Raw genomic sequence first — 16,691 nt, 5'->3', positions numbered from 1 at the left:
TATATTCTACATTTTAATTGATATTTACGTGTATATAGTGAATCTTGCAATGATGTGCATTACACTAATTCTAAGAAGACAGAAGTATGCATCTAGGAAATGGGATTCTATTTGAAAATGCTGCTCACAACTTATTAGCCAGAAAGAAATGAAGCATGCTTATACCGTCCTAGCCACCATCTGAACTTTCGGCAGTAACTGCGGACTTAACATTTTGGCCTTTTGTGTTACTCTGTGTGAAAGAAAAAACAAGTTATGATTGATTTGTCCCTAATAAAAAGAAATTGTAGATGTTTGTAGTGTCATTCAACCTTAACAACCTTTTAACAGTATAAAAACAAATGATCTCAGGCTTGGTGTGTTAATTTATTGTAGTAAAGCATGAATAGAAAAGGAACTAAAGAAGGTAATCTGCGTGTCGTTTTGAGGGCAAAGGTGTACTTCCCATCACTTTCAAGACTGTCAGGATTTACTGCTCATGTGCTCTAGTGTTTGGTCTTAATTAATGTTTTTACTGAGACAACTGTTTTTTTTTCAAGGACATTTAAAATCAAAAGATGTGTGCGTATGTGTGTGTGCACATACACAACACACCAGACTGTGCTGTGCTAATAGATTAGTTTTAAATGGGGTCTCTTTCAGCTGCCCATTGAAATCTGCCTCTGTGTCAAGCTTCATCCAAAGGGCTTGATTGGCTTAGGCGTGAAGCCATGTGAGGTTTCCATCAGTGTGAATTCCTGTGCTACCTTCATTTTCACCCCGCTGAGTTTTTAGAAAGGCAGTCTGTTTTCTTAACAGTAAAAGATGTGGAAAATGTGCTGGAGTTTACTGAAAGGAATTTTAAAGGAAATATTTTTGTCTCGGTATGTAGTGCAGTTGTAAGAAGAATAATTTTGATGACATCCATCTGTTACAGATTAAAATAAGTTGGAATCAGTGCTTGTGTAGTGAGTTAGCATAGCAGAAATAAGACAGCAGAAATAAATGGATTATAACGGATCAAATGAGTGAAGAAAAAATGCTTTGTTGATCTGTATTAATAAGCTGGATGTGAGAAGTTTCCAGGGTGTTCCAGGAAGGTGAAATTGTGGTTTTTATCCGGCGTGTGTGGCAGAGGTGCAATTAGGTGAGGAACACATTCGGTGCCACTGGGGATATGTGGGTGGAGCCCAGGCGCTGGCTCAGCAGTGTGTGAGCCCTCTGTGCCTCTGTATCGTGACCTCATTGTGCAGCCTTGAGTGGTTACCTCTTTGCCTTCTGAAACACACTCCTACTCTATTTGCTTACTTGGTGTATGGAGATTGCTTATTTTATGTACAAAGATGATTACTCTCTGTATGTGTGTTCCCAAATGCTAATTCTGCCTAAATATTACCTCTATTGCACAACTTCTTGTTTAAACATGGGTGAATAGCAAAGTGCATGTTAGTTCAAGTAGCCAGTGTGATTTCATGGCATAATTGTTGCTGAAGATGATAAAGCTGAAGTGTTTTGTGATCCCTTATGTAATGATAGATCACACAACCTAGCCCGAGAACAAATTGCAGTGCTGCTCAGTTTTGGAGGGGTCTTCCCTCTTGTTTCTTGGTTTATCATGCCACTTTGTGTTCAGTGATAAAATATATCTGTAGGACTTTATTTTGCTCTTAGAAATTATTTTTTTCTCCAGTATACACCTCATGTACAGCCATTATTTGTGCATGAACATGTGTTGTAGTCGTGAGGCTTCGTGTTCCAAGTACAAATCCCAGGCTGATGCATGTTTTTTTAAAACATCCTAGCCAAAAACAATTGGTTAATTTTTTTCCTGCATTCTGAACACATACTTAGAAACCAGAAAACTATGACTAGGAAGTCAGTTGCTTTTTATTTTATCTTGTTGTTAATACCAGTTACTGTGATTTCTGTCTTCTTATTGCTTCTTGCTAAATTTTAAACTTCAGCAATTATTGCACCATTTTGCTCATTCTGACAGGCTTGCTGTTCTTTTGCACCAGTATAGCCCTGTTTATGTATGTTAGTTAATGCAGATCCAATGCAAATTCTTCACTATTTTATTCACCTGCAGCATAATGTGTGGAAACCTTTCACTGTGGTAAAATTATGGTCTCTTCTAAGCACGAGCTAATTAGAGATTTTTTCTGCTTATCTTTTTACAGTCTGACAGCAATGCAAGCTTTCTCCGAGCTGCCAGAGCTGGCAATTTGGACAAAGTAGTGGAATACCTGAAAAGTGGAATAGACATTAATACATGCAATCAGGTAAGATTACAGGCAAAACTGCAAGAGCAAAATGTAAGTCATACCCTCTTCATCAAACTAGAATTTTCAGGCTAAATTACCTCACGTGTATGTTTTAATTCATCTCAAGCTATGTTTTAAAGCTTCTTCTTCAGTGGGAACTTTCTATATGAAGTTGTTATTGCCTCTATATTGCTTTTTAAATAAAGCTTTGCATAAGCCTGATGGGACTCTTCTTTCTCACTAGTATTCTGCAGGTTATGATATGTACATTACTGGTGTACAAAAAATCAAAATTTAAGGAACTCTCTGGTATTCTAACATTAGTAGACCTAATGATGTGAAGTTCCATATCCAACTGAAACAGTGAGCAGTAAATATAGCTGTATTCCTCAAAATATTCAATTTATGAAGAAAGAAAATAATAAACATTTTCCCAGTTGTGGAAGTTACTATGTAGTATTCTTTGGACACAGGGAAGTATTATGATTAAACAAGCATTAATATCAAGTTGAAGGTGTTCAGTATTTCTGCCTGGTTTCTTGATAGAGCAAAATCTTCGTTGCTTGTGGTCCTCTTAGTTTTATATTGCTGTGACAAAAATAATTGTATAGGAGATTTGGAAAGCTGAGGCCCAGCTGCCATCCGGTTTTCTTTCACATATTGATAATTTCTTGTCCTTTTGTTTGGAGAAGTGAAGACAAACTTTTTTGTGCTGTTAGTTACTGCTTTTTATTGAGGGTATCCATTTTATTTGTGATGAGGCATGGATCCCCACGTACTGGGTAGTACTCCATTTTAATGAAAGAGATTTCTTTATCAAGGATACACAGTCCTTTACACGACGGTAATAGCAATAACTTCAGAAAGAAATCACATAGGTCACTCTGAAAGTAATGCTTCCTATTTATTTTGGTGGAAAGTGCAACAGATACAAAGAGGACTGTGCAACATTGTTTGACAGAGCAAATATTTAGCTACAAAAAAAATATTTTTCATCGTAGTCACAACCATTTGCTGTGCATTTTTGCCAGCAGTTAATAAGAACCTGCATATTGTGCTTGTAAAAAGTCGAGGTGGCTATCTGGAATATGGCTTATCTTTCACTGTTGCCACTGTTGAAACACTCACCACTCACCACCTAACTGTGCTCATGTCTGCTACTTGATCTCCATAAATGTTCAGCAAGCATTGATGAATGCCAGTGGGTGTCATTTTCTCTGCATGGAGGAATTCAGTGCCACACCTTTTTTTCATGCACGCTTCCATGTCAGATGCCATTTTGTTAGACTGCCTGTCTGCTGCTGTCACATTTTTTCACGTGGAAATGGAATATTGGTGGGAAAGTTCAGCCTCTACTGCCATACCACCACCATCTGCTTCTGATGTTGTGGGTCAACATAATAAAACAGAAGGCATTACTTTCAGAGCAGCCCTCATGCAGGTCTAAATTTACAACAGAGTTAGAATTTTGTGCATTCTGAAAGAAATCATCCTGGCCCTAATTGTAATACGTTGATACACATTTTTCAGGAGTATAGAAACAGTTGTTGTTTTCTGTTTTATACTTAGTTATTCTGGACTTATTGCTTGGATTCCTCATTAATTTAATTTGAATTCTGGGGGGGAACAGGCTACAAACTGAATAATTTGTACCAAAAAATTAGATCTTAGTGAAATAAATGAGTAAGTTTGCACAGTATCTTTGAATTTTGTTGATGTATTTTTATTCAGATCATTCAGTTAATATTTTAGTAAACAAATCTAAAACTCATTTTATTTATGTATACACCAAATTTTAAAATTACTTTTTCAGTCCTTTTTCTATTGTGTGGTACCAAGTATCTCTAAATAACCTAAAGACTTACTATTTTCCTAAAGGAAAAATGGTGGAAATTATGTGCTTTACTGAAGAAAAGTAATTCCATTGTTATTCATCTCTGAAGAGGACTTCCTTGTTGGTTAACTTAATGCTTAAATTCTACCCAGAATCAAATTCTATCCAAATAAAATTTTAGGAGGACTTTTTACAGCTATATAGTAAGTGCATGACCTCAGGTATTTTCAGTGTGTTCTAAGACACTTCTTCATTTTCAAATCAAGGGAAACAAAAGGAGGTTTAGTATTCCACAGTGCCAGACGTGTCCCTTAAGAGCAATTGCTTGAACTGTAGAGGTAATTGTTTCACCTTGAGCAGGATTAGATCCAATTCAGAATGTGCACTCCTGTGGCAGATACAGCACTATAGAGTCATGCCATCATAGAAATCTTGTATGCTACTTTATCACACTGGAAGCAGTGTGGTCAGTCAGTTCATTTTCCTTGATCTTTAAGCATACCTCCCTATGTGGAGCACCTGATTGCCAGTGACCTAAGGTGCAGAAATCCATAGCTTCCCCTGCTATTTTTGTGAGATCTCAGCCTCCAAGGAAACATTCAGTGGGAGGTATTTTTAGCTGACTAGCTAACTTGTGTCCAAGAAGATTAACATCCCGAAGCTCTGTTGCAAAATCTCTAGTCAAATGATAATTAGCATTGCAAATCTGATTACCCTCAGGTGGTTAAAGAAGCTATTTGTTTGTTTGGAATTTGGGGCGTGGGGGATAGGTTTCTGAACTTTCTTGGTATTCACAGGTTTTTCAAATCCATACTAATCTAGTGAATTAGCTATGTGTTCAATATTAAATCCAATTTAATTTAATTTAAAAGTGCAGTAAAGTGCTTGTCTGAAGAAGGCTGTTATACTACCCAAATGCTATCTCTGCCACCAAGAAAAACTCAGTAAAATTCATAGCTCCTTTCTGATACATACTGACATTCAGACTAGAAAAGGTACACTTAAAAAAAAACCCAAAAAACAATAAAACAAGAATTACTGTTTTGGAGAATGTCAGATAATGCTGGCTATGATGTAAAATGTCAGAACTAATTAAAAAAGCCCACAGCAGTGACTGCTGTTTATTTTTGGAAAAGAATGGAAGAATAAGAGAAGAAATAATCTAAAATATTTTGATACGTTATCTTCCCTGCTGAGGAATAGCTGCAAGTGATTAAGCAGTGTGTGTCAAATGGAAGTTTGAATATAAGAGATTCAATTGCTATCAGTGTGAAGGAATTTAATGGTGAACAGGAGAAGATCTGGGGCTTTACAGGTGTTATTTGTTGAAAACATATATGGAGAATTTTCTCTTGCTCTCTCTTAAGGAAGTTGCTATTAAAAATTTACTGTCCAGAAGGTACCTGATGTGTCATAGGGGACAGAATATAGTAATGTTCAAGTTGTCCAGATAGGAGAGAGTAAGGCTAGGCTATGTTTTTCAAAAGTACTTTTAGAAACATTTTTAAATACATCCAACAATTTTATGGCTTGTTCATAAACAGCAATATTATCAAAAGGGTTCACACACAAGACAAGAACATGCTCACTGTGATAATCACTTGATTCCGAAGTTTTTACTTTTTCTAGTGTTTATTTCCTTTTGCTTGCAATGAGGATCATGACTAGGGCTGCTTCAGATTCATCTTCTGTGGGAAGTGCTTCCCTTCTGTCGCTCCTTGATCAAGTTCCTCTTTCATGAAAGCACATTAACAATATTGTGCAAAGCAAGTACTTATACATTGATATCATATAGGTGAAATCGGTGCCAGATTAACTGCAAGCAGAATCCATAAATGCAGAAGAATAGATGCTCTGTAATTTCTTGCTGTATTGAAGCAGATAGTATTCCTGGATGGTAGGTGACGCCACAACCAACTTTCAGGGTCTGTGTTTTTTCAATGTGGTTAGTATCAAAGCTGAATTTATACCTGTCTTTATTAGGGTTTAAAACAAAACAAAAACTATAAAAAGGATCATCACCTGATGTTTGAGCTAACTCAGGAATTTTCTAGAATATGTGAAGTGTTTTGAGCTCCTGGCAAACAGCGTAGAGTAGAAAATACAACCCCTTCAGACCTGTGAATAGAACAAATGACTCATTTGGATTGCCTGAACCTCTTTAAGCAGGGCAACACTTATCTTTGTGGACTGGATATATCTGTTTTCCCTGAAGACTTTGATTATTCTCTGGATCTTTACAAGGCTCACAAAGATGTCTGAAGTAGGTACTCTTAGCTTTTGATAACTAAGACCCTTAGCTTCCATTGATTAATCATCACTGTTGTATTTTTGGTTTGCAGTCTCAATTGCTGCCTCAGTTATTCCTTCTCCTTCAAGTGGTTTGAATGCTGTGTCTCCGTGGTTGTGCCACAGTTGTTTTAAGGGGAAGAGATAACACAAAACATAGAAAATATAATTTATTTTTGAAGTGAGATATCTGCATAGTCTTTCAAACATGAAGCCTATGTAAGCAGTTTTTTTTCTTGGTTTAATGCTATTTAGATGCCAATTCAGTAAGCAATGTGTAATGTTAAGAATAAGCTTTCCTGAACAGAGATAACACACAAAGATGCTTTCTTCAGTTTTAACATTGCTTCTCAAACCCTAAATTTTTATTGCGATCTGTCTTTAACTGGGAAAATACTCTTGTAATCTATAAAGTCTTCCCAATACTTGATGGAATTTAATATTTCTGAGTGTACTGCATGTAGGGATTAGTTGCTAGTTAATTATGTTTTATTGAACGTTACCTCCAGTTCACGTCACATTAAATTATTGTGGATTTTCTTCCTTTAATCTGAATTTTATTTGAATCATTTATTCTGATATTTCTTTATATCTGGAGAGATTTAGAAATATATGTGGTCAAAATTCCTTGGCTTTAAATAAAATCTTTCAAATGTTTAATTATTATTTTATAGGATGAAAAACTGATACACATTAGAAACCTGATTCTTTTAAAGCTATTTTCCATAGGTAGTTTAGAATTTGACTACCATTTCTTGTTTATATAGCAGTAAAAGTTAACTTGCTTCTGAAGTATTTGAATCAACACTCAAACCCTTTTACTTTGGCATTCCTAGCCTTAACAGAAGTTAGAACCACAAATCTGGCAAGAAAAAGAGGTTATCAGCTGTCTCCGGTGTTCTGAAACAAAATTGGTAGTCCAAAATTCAAGGCACCACAGTGTTACCATCCCTTGTCTTTGAGGTTTCTGTTTTCACAGTATTAAAAATGACTCCTTGGAAGGAAATACTTAATGGTGGATTTTGACATTTGTTTTGATTAGTTATTCTGTATTCATAAGGAGTCTATGCAAAGTCTGATACCTAGAATAGAGGAGAGCTTTTTAAAAATCAGATCTTTTTGGCTTTTGCTCTCATTTTGTTGGCTTCTTTATAATTTGGTTGGTGTCTTTACTGCTTTAGTTTCAGTGAGACAAAGCACCAGCTGTTAATTTCTCTGTCATTTAGTCCGAATGGAAAGCTGCTAACACTCCCACTAGTGCTAACTATAGACTGAAGTAGCACTGTAGTCATAATGAGGTCGATAATATCACACATTGTTAACTTACTAGGTTAATTCATTTTTGTGATTTCACAGACTACAAAGTAATGCAAAAGGAGAATTTTCATAATCTGAAATTATTTTTTCTTTCTTTTACCACTTTTTTTTTAATCTCTTTGTGATATTTTTGGGAAAAACTTCAACGAAGTTTTTGAGTGGAGAAATCGGCGCCAAGTTCTTTAACGTGCCCTTTGCCAAATCATTCTTGAGATGCTGACCACATGCGCTTCTCAATTCCCGAAGAGATTAATTCAAAGGACACTATTTGGAACAACCTTAGAGTGGCACCTATTTAAAAAATGGAGAAAAGTGTTTGTCTTTAGCAAAGACAGCAATGCTGCTTGAGGATCCAGTCCTGCAGCAACTCAGTTCAAAGGCAAAAGTACTTTGGAATTCCTTAGGTGATTTTCAGGCAATAGAAGTAAGACTTGCTGCTTGTCTGATGGGACAAAAAGTGGCTGAAAGTCTTAGAAAAATTGACTGATGGTTGTGAGCTTGCAAGAAATTTGGAAGCTTTTCTGTTTAGTGAAAATCTGAAGGATAATGCTGCATTATGTGCTGAGAGCAGCAGTGGTGCATGCGCACGCTTGTAGCTCTGCATGGGATGTGAAATGCTAGAGCCTCTAGCTCAGTGACAGAGGAGCAGAAGGGTGCAAGTAAATCAGGCTCTGCAGGGAGACACTTGAACAGCCAAGCTTGCAAGGCTTGCCATTGTATTCCTTCATGAGAGTTAGGATTACAAATGAGCCTCTGAAAAAGGTAGTTATGGTGTATGTGTAGTTTGTGGGCAGAAGCAGTCTAAATGCCATACAATTTTGCTTAGCAGACAACTAATTTAATCTCCACCCCCCCCCTCCACCACACCCACAACTTTTTGGTAGGCATGACAGAGAAAAGGGAAGTGTCAGAAACCTTTGTTTTTCTAAGATAAAAGAATGCGGCTGACAGGAACGGAGGAGTTGCATTGATTAAATCTGAGCTTCCATCATTATAAGTAGCAGAGATCAGCCTTGTGGGCTGAGAAATAATTACAGCATTGGTGCTGATTACAGAGGAACAAAGCTTGCTTTAAGGTTTCAGTCCCGCTGGCCCTTTGCTTTCTCCAAGCATGGTGCATGTTAAGCTAAAGCAGCAGCTTGTTCTCAATGGTTTGCAATCAGAGGCATGTGAGTTCTCATAACTTGTGTGGGCTATGCAATGTTTCAGGTGCTGTCTGTTGTCTGTGGAATTCAGTCTGCTTGCAAAGAGTGAAAAAAGACTGTTATGGGTGGTAGAAATACTTCTGCTGTGTCCAATGGTAGGATGACAAAGTACTTCTGGTACTCTCATAGAAACTGCTGATGACTGAAGCTACTAGTTTAGGTATGCGAAGGGCTCTTTGTTCTCAAACAGTGAGAAGAACTCCCTGTATTTCTCACAAAATACTATTTGTAAACTTTTAGCCACTGCAGGCAATAATTATGGTTAAGTTATACTCAACAGGGATTAAAAAACAAGGCAGATTAGAGCTTCCTGAAATGTTTTCAGCTTGCAAAAAATGCACTGACATGTGCAGTGTTACTCATCCTGATAATTATGGTCAACCTCACCACATAAATTTCAACTGAAAATATATTCTTGAGTCTGGACAAGGCAGTACTGCTGTTCTGGGGCACCACATTTCTGTGGTAGAAGTGTTCCTCTGCAGTAAGAAGGATCTGGTTACTGCTGCTTCACTTTCATAATGGGATTTGAAACCACATTTCTCGTTGATGTTCACTAACTTCCAAAGGGTACTCTCTGTCTGGTAGCTTGTGAACATATCCTTCCTTCAGTTCTTTTGCTTTCCTCATTGCAGGAGTTGTAGTTCTGAATTTGACCACAAACTCTGCCTGCATTGCGAACACGATTGTAGAATTACATAGAATTACTTAAGAAATGCAGCTGGATTGCTGTGCCAGCAGCCATTGGACCAACTCCCATTAAATGCCTCCTGTGAAGTGCTAAGTGCTTTAAAATCCCACTGGGAATTATGAGCTTGAACTGCTTCTGTGGATGGACAAACACAAGACCAGAAAACTGCTTGGTTATTTTATAATTTAAATGACTATGAACTGCTGTGACATAAGTATAAAACGTACAACAGTGCTGAACCTGCTTTTAGTTACTCAGATAATTGAGTATTGCTTATGATGCTTGCAATATGGAAAGCGGCAGAATGCTTGAGGGCAATGGCAGTATCCGTTGCTGTCACCTGCCTGATGCACTGTGAAAAGTAAAACATGACTGTGAAAAATAAGTTGACAATTCTGTTGTAATAGATTGTCATTTTATATTTTTCCCTTGGATGGGATGAGGATACTAGGAAGAGGAGGAAGGTATAGTTTGCATGGACAGAATTAATACAAGATAAACTATTCTATTTAATATGGAAAGGATTTAGTTTTAATTTTATTAAATTAGTAGGGGGGTTTTGTTTGTTCGTTTGTTTTTTAATCCTAGCTCTCATTTAATTAGGTTTATTTTTCCTTCTTGTAAACAAACCTGCAAAGTTTAATGAAAGAAAAAAAGCAAAACAGCATATGAACTACAATAAAGATCAATGTAATCTGGAAACTTCTATCAATAACTGCTTTGGTATACTTGTGCTATCTAACTGATACTAGATATCTTAGAAGAAAGGAGGAGAGTGTAGGGTTCTGGACAGCTGTATCAGCCTGGAGTTATCCTAATTCAGAGCACGTTCGGTGTACGTTTGGCAAAGTCTTGTGGTTTCTGTATGGTGGTAGTACCTCAGTGGCGATAGATAAAGCTATAGTACATAGAAGAATGTTACACATTCAGATTTTGAAATAATAGGCTCCATGGAGATACTCAAGGCAGTAGTCTGGGGAAATGTGGAACTGTAAGAATGGGAAGAATCTCTTAGGAGTATTTTCTGGATGAAAATGTGGCTTGTTTTGATGTCTTTGTTGCTATGAGAAAAATGTTATTGGAGAAGCTTTGTCACACAGTGCCTTGGCTTAACAAACCAAGTCTAAAATATCTCACTTATGTAGGCAGTCAGCTCAGAGATGTAATAGTAGTCCAACAACTAATCTTTTTATACCAGGGTAGAGTGGGAATGTGTATCTTCAGAACTGATATTTGTAATTGATACGGCCCTTTTGCTTACAGAATGGGCTCAATGCTCTGCACCTGGCAGCTAAAGAAGGCCATGTGGGACTGGTACAAGAATTATTGGAAAGAGGGTCGGCTGTGGATTCTGCCACTAAGGTAATTTACATCTCTGTACATTTTTTCTCAAAAGGAACAAGTCAAATACATAGGAGAGGTTTAGAAAAAAGGTATTGAAGTAGGAAAACAATAAATACTTTGCTTATATATACAGTGTTGCTTTTATATTGTATCCTGTGAGTCTGTGTTCCTGGCTGAGGCTCATCACTGGTAAATGCAGATGGAAATAACACTGTCTGTGTAATGTTTGCAGGGGAGGCCCTGTACAAGTTTCAGTAATGCCAGTTCTTCATTTTTTCCATTGGCAATTGCCCATCACAGTCAGAGTGAATATAGCTTAAGATGGTGTGTTCTTTCAAACCTGTAAACATTGATAAATGACTATATCGTATCAAGAGCCTTTTTACTCCAGGGTACAGTGTAGAAAAAAACTGCGTGAAAACTTGTTTTGCCTTTAACCTTTCCACAGGCAGGCACATGGGTATGTCCAAAGCATTCAGTCAGTAAGCTATTTATCTGTGTGTGGTAAATTCTTCGTGATGGGCCAGAGTTTTTTGCCTTGTATGGTGAAAAGTTTGATTCCTGATGTCTGAACAGACTGGTTTTGCATTCACTTATCACCACTGTGACCCTGGAACACTCTTTGCATAATGATTTCTAATGCATGAAATCTCTATCAAAGTTGACAGTCAGATCTTCCTTTTGGGCATTGCATTAGAAGATCTTGTTTCAGATGTGGTTATTAGCTTGTACTTTAGGACTCCCTGGTTTCAGCAGCTTCCTTCTGGGCATTATTTCTGGAGCTGAATGCAAAAAGCTGTTAGCCCCTACTAAACTGTATCTAGGATTTTGTTCCAAACCCGTAGAAAATTAAATAATTTCACTCAAAATTAATGTTGGAATATTAGTGTTGCACATCCACTCCAGAAATCTTCATGGCTAGTAATGTTTCTATCCCCTGTGATATTTATGGAACATTATGGAACTGTGTGGCAAAAGTTGAAGGCCTGCAAGCTAGATATTGTGAAAGAGCTACCAGTTGATAATAATAAGGTAATATATTTCATTTTTCCTCTCTTTTTGACAGAAAGGGAATACAGCCCTACACATTGCATCCTTAGCAGGACAAGCTGAAGTTGTCAAAGTTTTGGTTAAGGAAGGAGCCAATATTAATGCACAGTCTCAGGTATGATATTTTCTCATCTCTCTTCTAAAAGCTATCTGGTGAAATTTCTTGAATAAAATTGGTCTGAGATGCCTGGCAGAGATTCCAAATCTTTCCATTGTTGCCACACGTGAGGAATCAGTCAAGTTGAGCCTTACATGTCATTCACTGTTACAAAAGTAAAATAAAAGTAAGCAACAAACTTATGTACTCAGTGAATGATACCTAACCACATTTTTGTTGGTTGAAATCTTTTAACTGTTCTTAGTGTGCTTTAACAAATTGATAGTTTCAGAAATTCTTCAAAATGTAGAATTATTTCATCATGTTTTTCTTGAATTTGGTATGCAGTAGTGGTGTTCATAATTTCTCAGTCTTGATTTGTAGAACTGGTTTTCATGGTTATTTGTTGGATAAACATTTATGGATAACTCAGGCTTCAGAAGTAATTCTTTCTATGATCAACCAGCATTTAAATGAAAAGTTTAAATCTCCACTTGAATTCAGGTAATTCACCTTGTCCTGGCTTGCACACTGACTATAAAAAGAGCCCTACTTTTTTTCACTGAGATGGAGCTTGTGTACTCTTCAAGGATGTACCAGACAAGGAGATGTTGCAGAGCCTGACCAATGTCCAGTTCTTCTCTCCTTGGTCTAGGCAAAGCTGTAGTAATAGCTGCCTCCCTGTTAAGGTTTCAGAGCTGTAACAAACATGCACTTGATTTGCAGGAAACACATACGGCGAAGTAGCTAGGTGATGGTTTCTTTTCCAAGCTAACTGTTGACAATTCCTCTGTCCTTTCAAACAGACACCATATCTATCACTATAGAGAAATTGGTTAGATTATCCTAATGCATCCTTAAGATGCATGTTATTTCCTCTATTTACAATTAGGAAGAATTTATCAAATAAATTGTTTGATTGTTTGTAAATTCTCCTATGGTAACTATCTGTACCTATGGTGAAATGAACAGATGGTGTAGATAAGGACTATGTGTGATACAGAAACTGCCATCTTTATTCTAGCAATATCTTTCTAAAGCATCTAGTCTGTTTGTGATATTCTCAGAAATAAATAATCACACTAACAGTGTTCCAGTTGAGTTTGAGTGTGTCATTCAATGACTGTAAATACCATTTTTGCAGTTATGCTGTAAGGAGAAAAACAAGTCATGCTTCAGGGGTAGATTGATTTCAGATCCAATTTTCTAAGAACTTACTGTGTATAGGCTAGATAGTGGCCCTTAGCATAATCTTTCTGGGATTCATTAGCAGAACCAAGAGGACAGTAATCTGTTTAAACAGTGTAGCTAGACTCTACTTTGGTTGAAGAGAAATTCAAGAAACAAAACTAGACCTGTGTGCAATGCTTTTCTCAATCCTATTCTGAAAGGATTTGATATGTTGGAGTCCATCCTAAGTCTGGCTAGCCTCATAGCTTGCTGGCCCCTTTTTTTTTTTTTGTAATTATTTCCTATGTGATACAATAATGTAAAGTAAATAGAGGCCAGTGTATGAACTATTAGGTCTATAAAGCAAACAGGTATGTCAATACCTTTGTTACACTTCAGTCCAAGACTCACTCTATTTTTTAAAGTTATTCCACTTTTTGTTCAAAAGCCGCTGTTAATGAGTTCCCTTGGGACAACTGATAGTCAATTACTTCCCAACCTCTACTTCCATTAAAGATAAGGAATGCTGTAATTCCATTGCTGAAAGTTTTGGCAAAATCCTTTCATAATTAACTAACTGAATGAGTCTTGCATACATTTTTCAGCCTTCTCATTGTATGAGAAGATAAACAGCTGTATTTAAATGTTAGGATTTCAAGCAAAGTAAGAGAACTCATGGTAAAAATGGTAACTGTTATGAAGAAAATTCCTCAAAAAGTCTTCATGAAGGTTTTTCTTTAGACTTGAAAAATAAATGCTTTTTTCTAAATATGAAAAAAATGAAATCCTACTAGAACTGGAAGTTGTTTTCACAGGTGTTTCGTATGCTATTCTAGTTTTTAAAGACATTTATTATCAGCACTGAATGTTCTACAGAATGCATACAGACCGATTAACAGGCATTTGCTACTTGAATTACCTACCAAGTGGGATTAATTCAGCAGATAATGACACATTTAGAAAATGACAATGGGCAACCTGGCATAAGCTCTTGCCTCCTGCCTCCTGAAACCTGAATCTACATGACAGGAGTTACTTTTCAGAATAATGCGGGAGAGATGTGACGTTACCAAGATACTCCACAAAACATTTGCAAGTGGAGATGTTTTCGTGTATAAGAGAATGCAGTCTGAAGGGAAATCCCGAAAGACAAATGTAGACTTGTCATTAATCAATAAAGATAAAGTGAAGAACTTTGATTAGTGTTTAAAAAATGATCATATATTTTATATAGATAGTCACACCATTTAAAGCAAATAATTTCATTTTATTTACCATGGGTTCTTTGCCTAGCCCTGTAAATCTGTAGAACCGTGGTAGAGCATTACCATCTTTATTAGTTCGTTATTTTTCTCTGCTAGGGGAATTACAAGTAGAGGGGTAGTGAGGGGGTTTTGGTGAAACTCCTGTATCAGATTCTGTGATGACTTGCTGTCTAGCTGTGATTTGTTGATTCTGGGTAAATATAATAACACTGCTGGCACCTAAGTACTTGCTGTTTAAACAGTTTACCTTGTAGCTGCTGGTGGATGGTGTAAATAGCAATAGAGGGCCTGTACAAGTGTGTTGTCACCTGATGGATTGCTCCCCATTGCTGCTTCCAGGCAGAACAAGTTTTAATATGATGATATCTGTTTTGGATTTATGTCTTATTGTCTTCGTTTAAAAAGTCTCATTGACTTGAATTGGAAAATGAGTCCTTAATGCACTGTGATCCAGCTGCAGGCCTTTTGGTTGTAGCCTCCTGGCCTGCTGCCATTTTGTAGAAGGAGAGATTACAGTTGCTTGAGGAGCTCCACTTCTGTGCAGGCCAAGAGCTCCTTCTTTGCCTCCCACAGTCAGTCACAGCAATCTTGACAGAGCTGCTGCTGCCAGCATTCCCAAGGTCCCTATGCCAGCCGTTTCTGCATTGAGCCTTCCTGGCTTGGTCTTTCTACCCCTGCTCCCCAGTAGGAGCAGTTACTGCTGCTGCTAAGAATCTCCAGGGAAGGGTGTCCCTGGTATGGACCATTCCTTTATAAAATTTTTTGTCAATAGTACTGTCAGTAGACACAAAAGTAAATGATTGTGTATGGAGAGAGTTGTATGACCTAAATCTGTCAACTTGGTAAGTGTTGGATGCACTTGGGTAATATCTGTTGACAGCATTCGGCATTTTGAATAGTACTTACATGTTTGTTTTCACATACGTGTTCCCATGTAGCGAGTAATTTGAATATTAATGAACAGATGTGGCCTGTATTATGAGCGGAAGGGATGTTTGGTTTTGTTCAGAGCTCTGGGCAGACTTCTAAGAATTTGCTTCTAATACTGAATTGCCAGAGACTTCTCATGGAAGATTAAATTAAAAACTCATTTATCTGTGTCTCCATGCTCAAAGAGGATAATGAAGGTTGTCTGATTTCATAGTTACGTTCAAGAATCATGTGCATCATAGACAGTAAGTTTTTGTCAACAGTTTACGGGCTCGTTCGGCCCGGTTCTGTGGCGATAGGGGTGGGGGACCCACGGACCCTCACCCTGGGAAAAGGGAAGGGGGAGAGATAAAAGAGGGAGATGGGCCTAGAAACAGGGGCAACGATCTGAGAAGGAAAGCTAATTTACTAAATAAGATATTGGAAAACAAACACAATATAATACAATATAATTGGAATTGAAGCTAATAAATCAACTAAAATGAGCAAGAGAGAATGTCTGATAAACCGAATGCCTTACACAAAATGCTGAAGGTGAGGTGGCAGTGAGCACACGCTGCTGGGTTGATCCCCAAAGGGAAGAGATTGTGTCTCGTGACACGCAAACAGTTTTTATCTTTCCCTTTGAGTGGAAAACTGAAAAATGCAAAGCAACACAAAGTCCTCTGGGGAACGTAGTTCGCTTCTGAGATAGGTGTACCTGGAGCTATCGATGATCCATGGAGCTGGAGCATTAAGTCTTCAACTCTCACTGCACTACATGATGTTGTGATGTGGAATACCAATAACAAAAAACATAAAACCACAACAGTTTTAAAATAAAACCAAGAAAAGCACAATCAAAGCTAATAAAAAATGTTAGTGTCAAAAATTATTCAAGCATCTGTAACTGCGGCTGGTTGAAGAAGAAAAATATGAAGTTATATAGAGAAAGTTAGAGGGAATTCAAGCATTTAATTTTTAACATCTTTCTTCAGGCATACTCAAATTATATATATATAGATAGATAGATATTTTGGCCAGGGAATATGTCATGGGTTAAAAGACTTAAGGAAAACAAAAATCTTAATAAAAAAGGGCTCAATTAAGAATTTCTGAACTGAATAAAACCAGAAAAGTATTGAGTAAAAACTTAAGAAATAGACCGAAAAGCTCAGTTCCTCCTTCTTACATTTTCTCTCAATTCCATTAAAAAAAAGAAAAAAAGAAAGAAAAAATGCTTTCTTATCACTCTTGAATCTTTTAAGGACAGTTGT

The 16,691-nt window shown here is 37.1% G+C and overlaps 1 protein-coding gene across 1 annotated transcript in view; it reads left to right on the top strand.

The window, feature by feature from the left end:
* ANK2 (ankyrin 2) overlaps positions 1-16,691 on the top strand; it is a 149,943-nt gene that overhangs the window by 11,433 nt on the left and 121,819 nt on the right. Inside the window, exons 2-4 of the mRNA XM_065736857.1 lie at positions 2,160-2,261; positions 10,843-10,941; positions 11,990-12,088. Of these exons, the coding sequence (XP_065592929.1) occupies positions 2,160-2,261; positions 10,843-10,941; positions 11,990-12,088 (300 nt within the window). The remainder of the gene's footprint in view (positions 1-2,159; positions 2,262-10,842; positions 10,942-11,989; positions 12,089-16,691) is intronic.

Source organism: Cyrtonyx montezumae, unplaced genomic scaffold (genome assembly GCF_038088225.1).
Source record: "Cyrtonyx montezumae isolate F1298 unplaced genomic scaffold, pur_monq_1.0 scaffold_2, whole genome shotgun sequence".
Taxonomy (NCBI): Eukaryota; Metazoa; Chordata; class Aves; order Galliformes; family Odontophoridae; genus Cyrtonyx; species Cyrtonyx montezumae.
The sequence above is the reverse complement of the archived record's forward strand: the minus strand, read 5'-3'. Positions and strand labels throughout refer to the sequence as shown.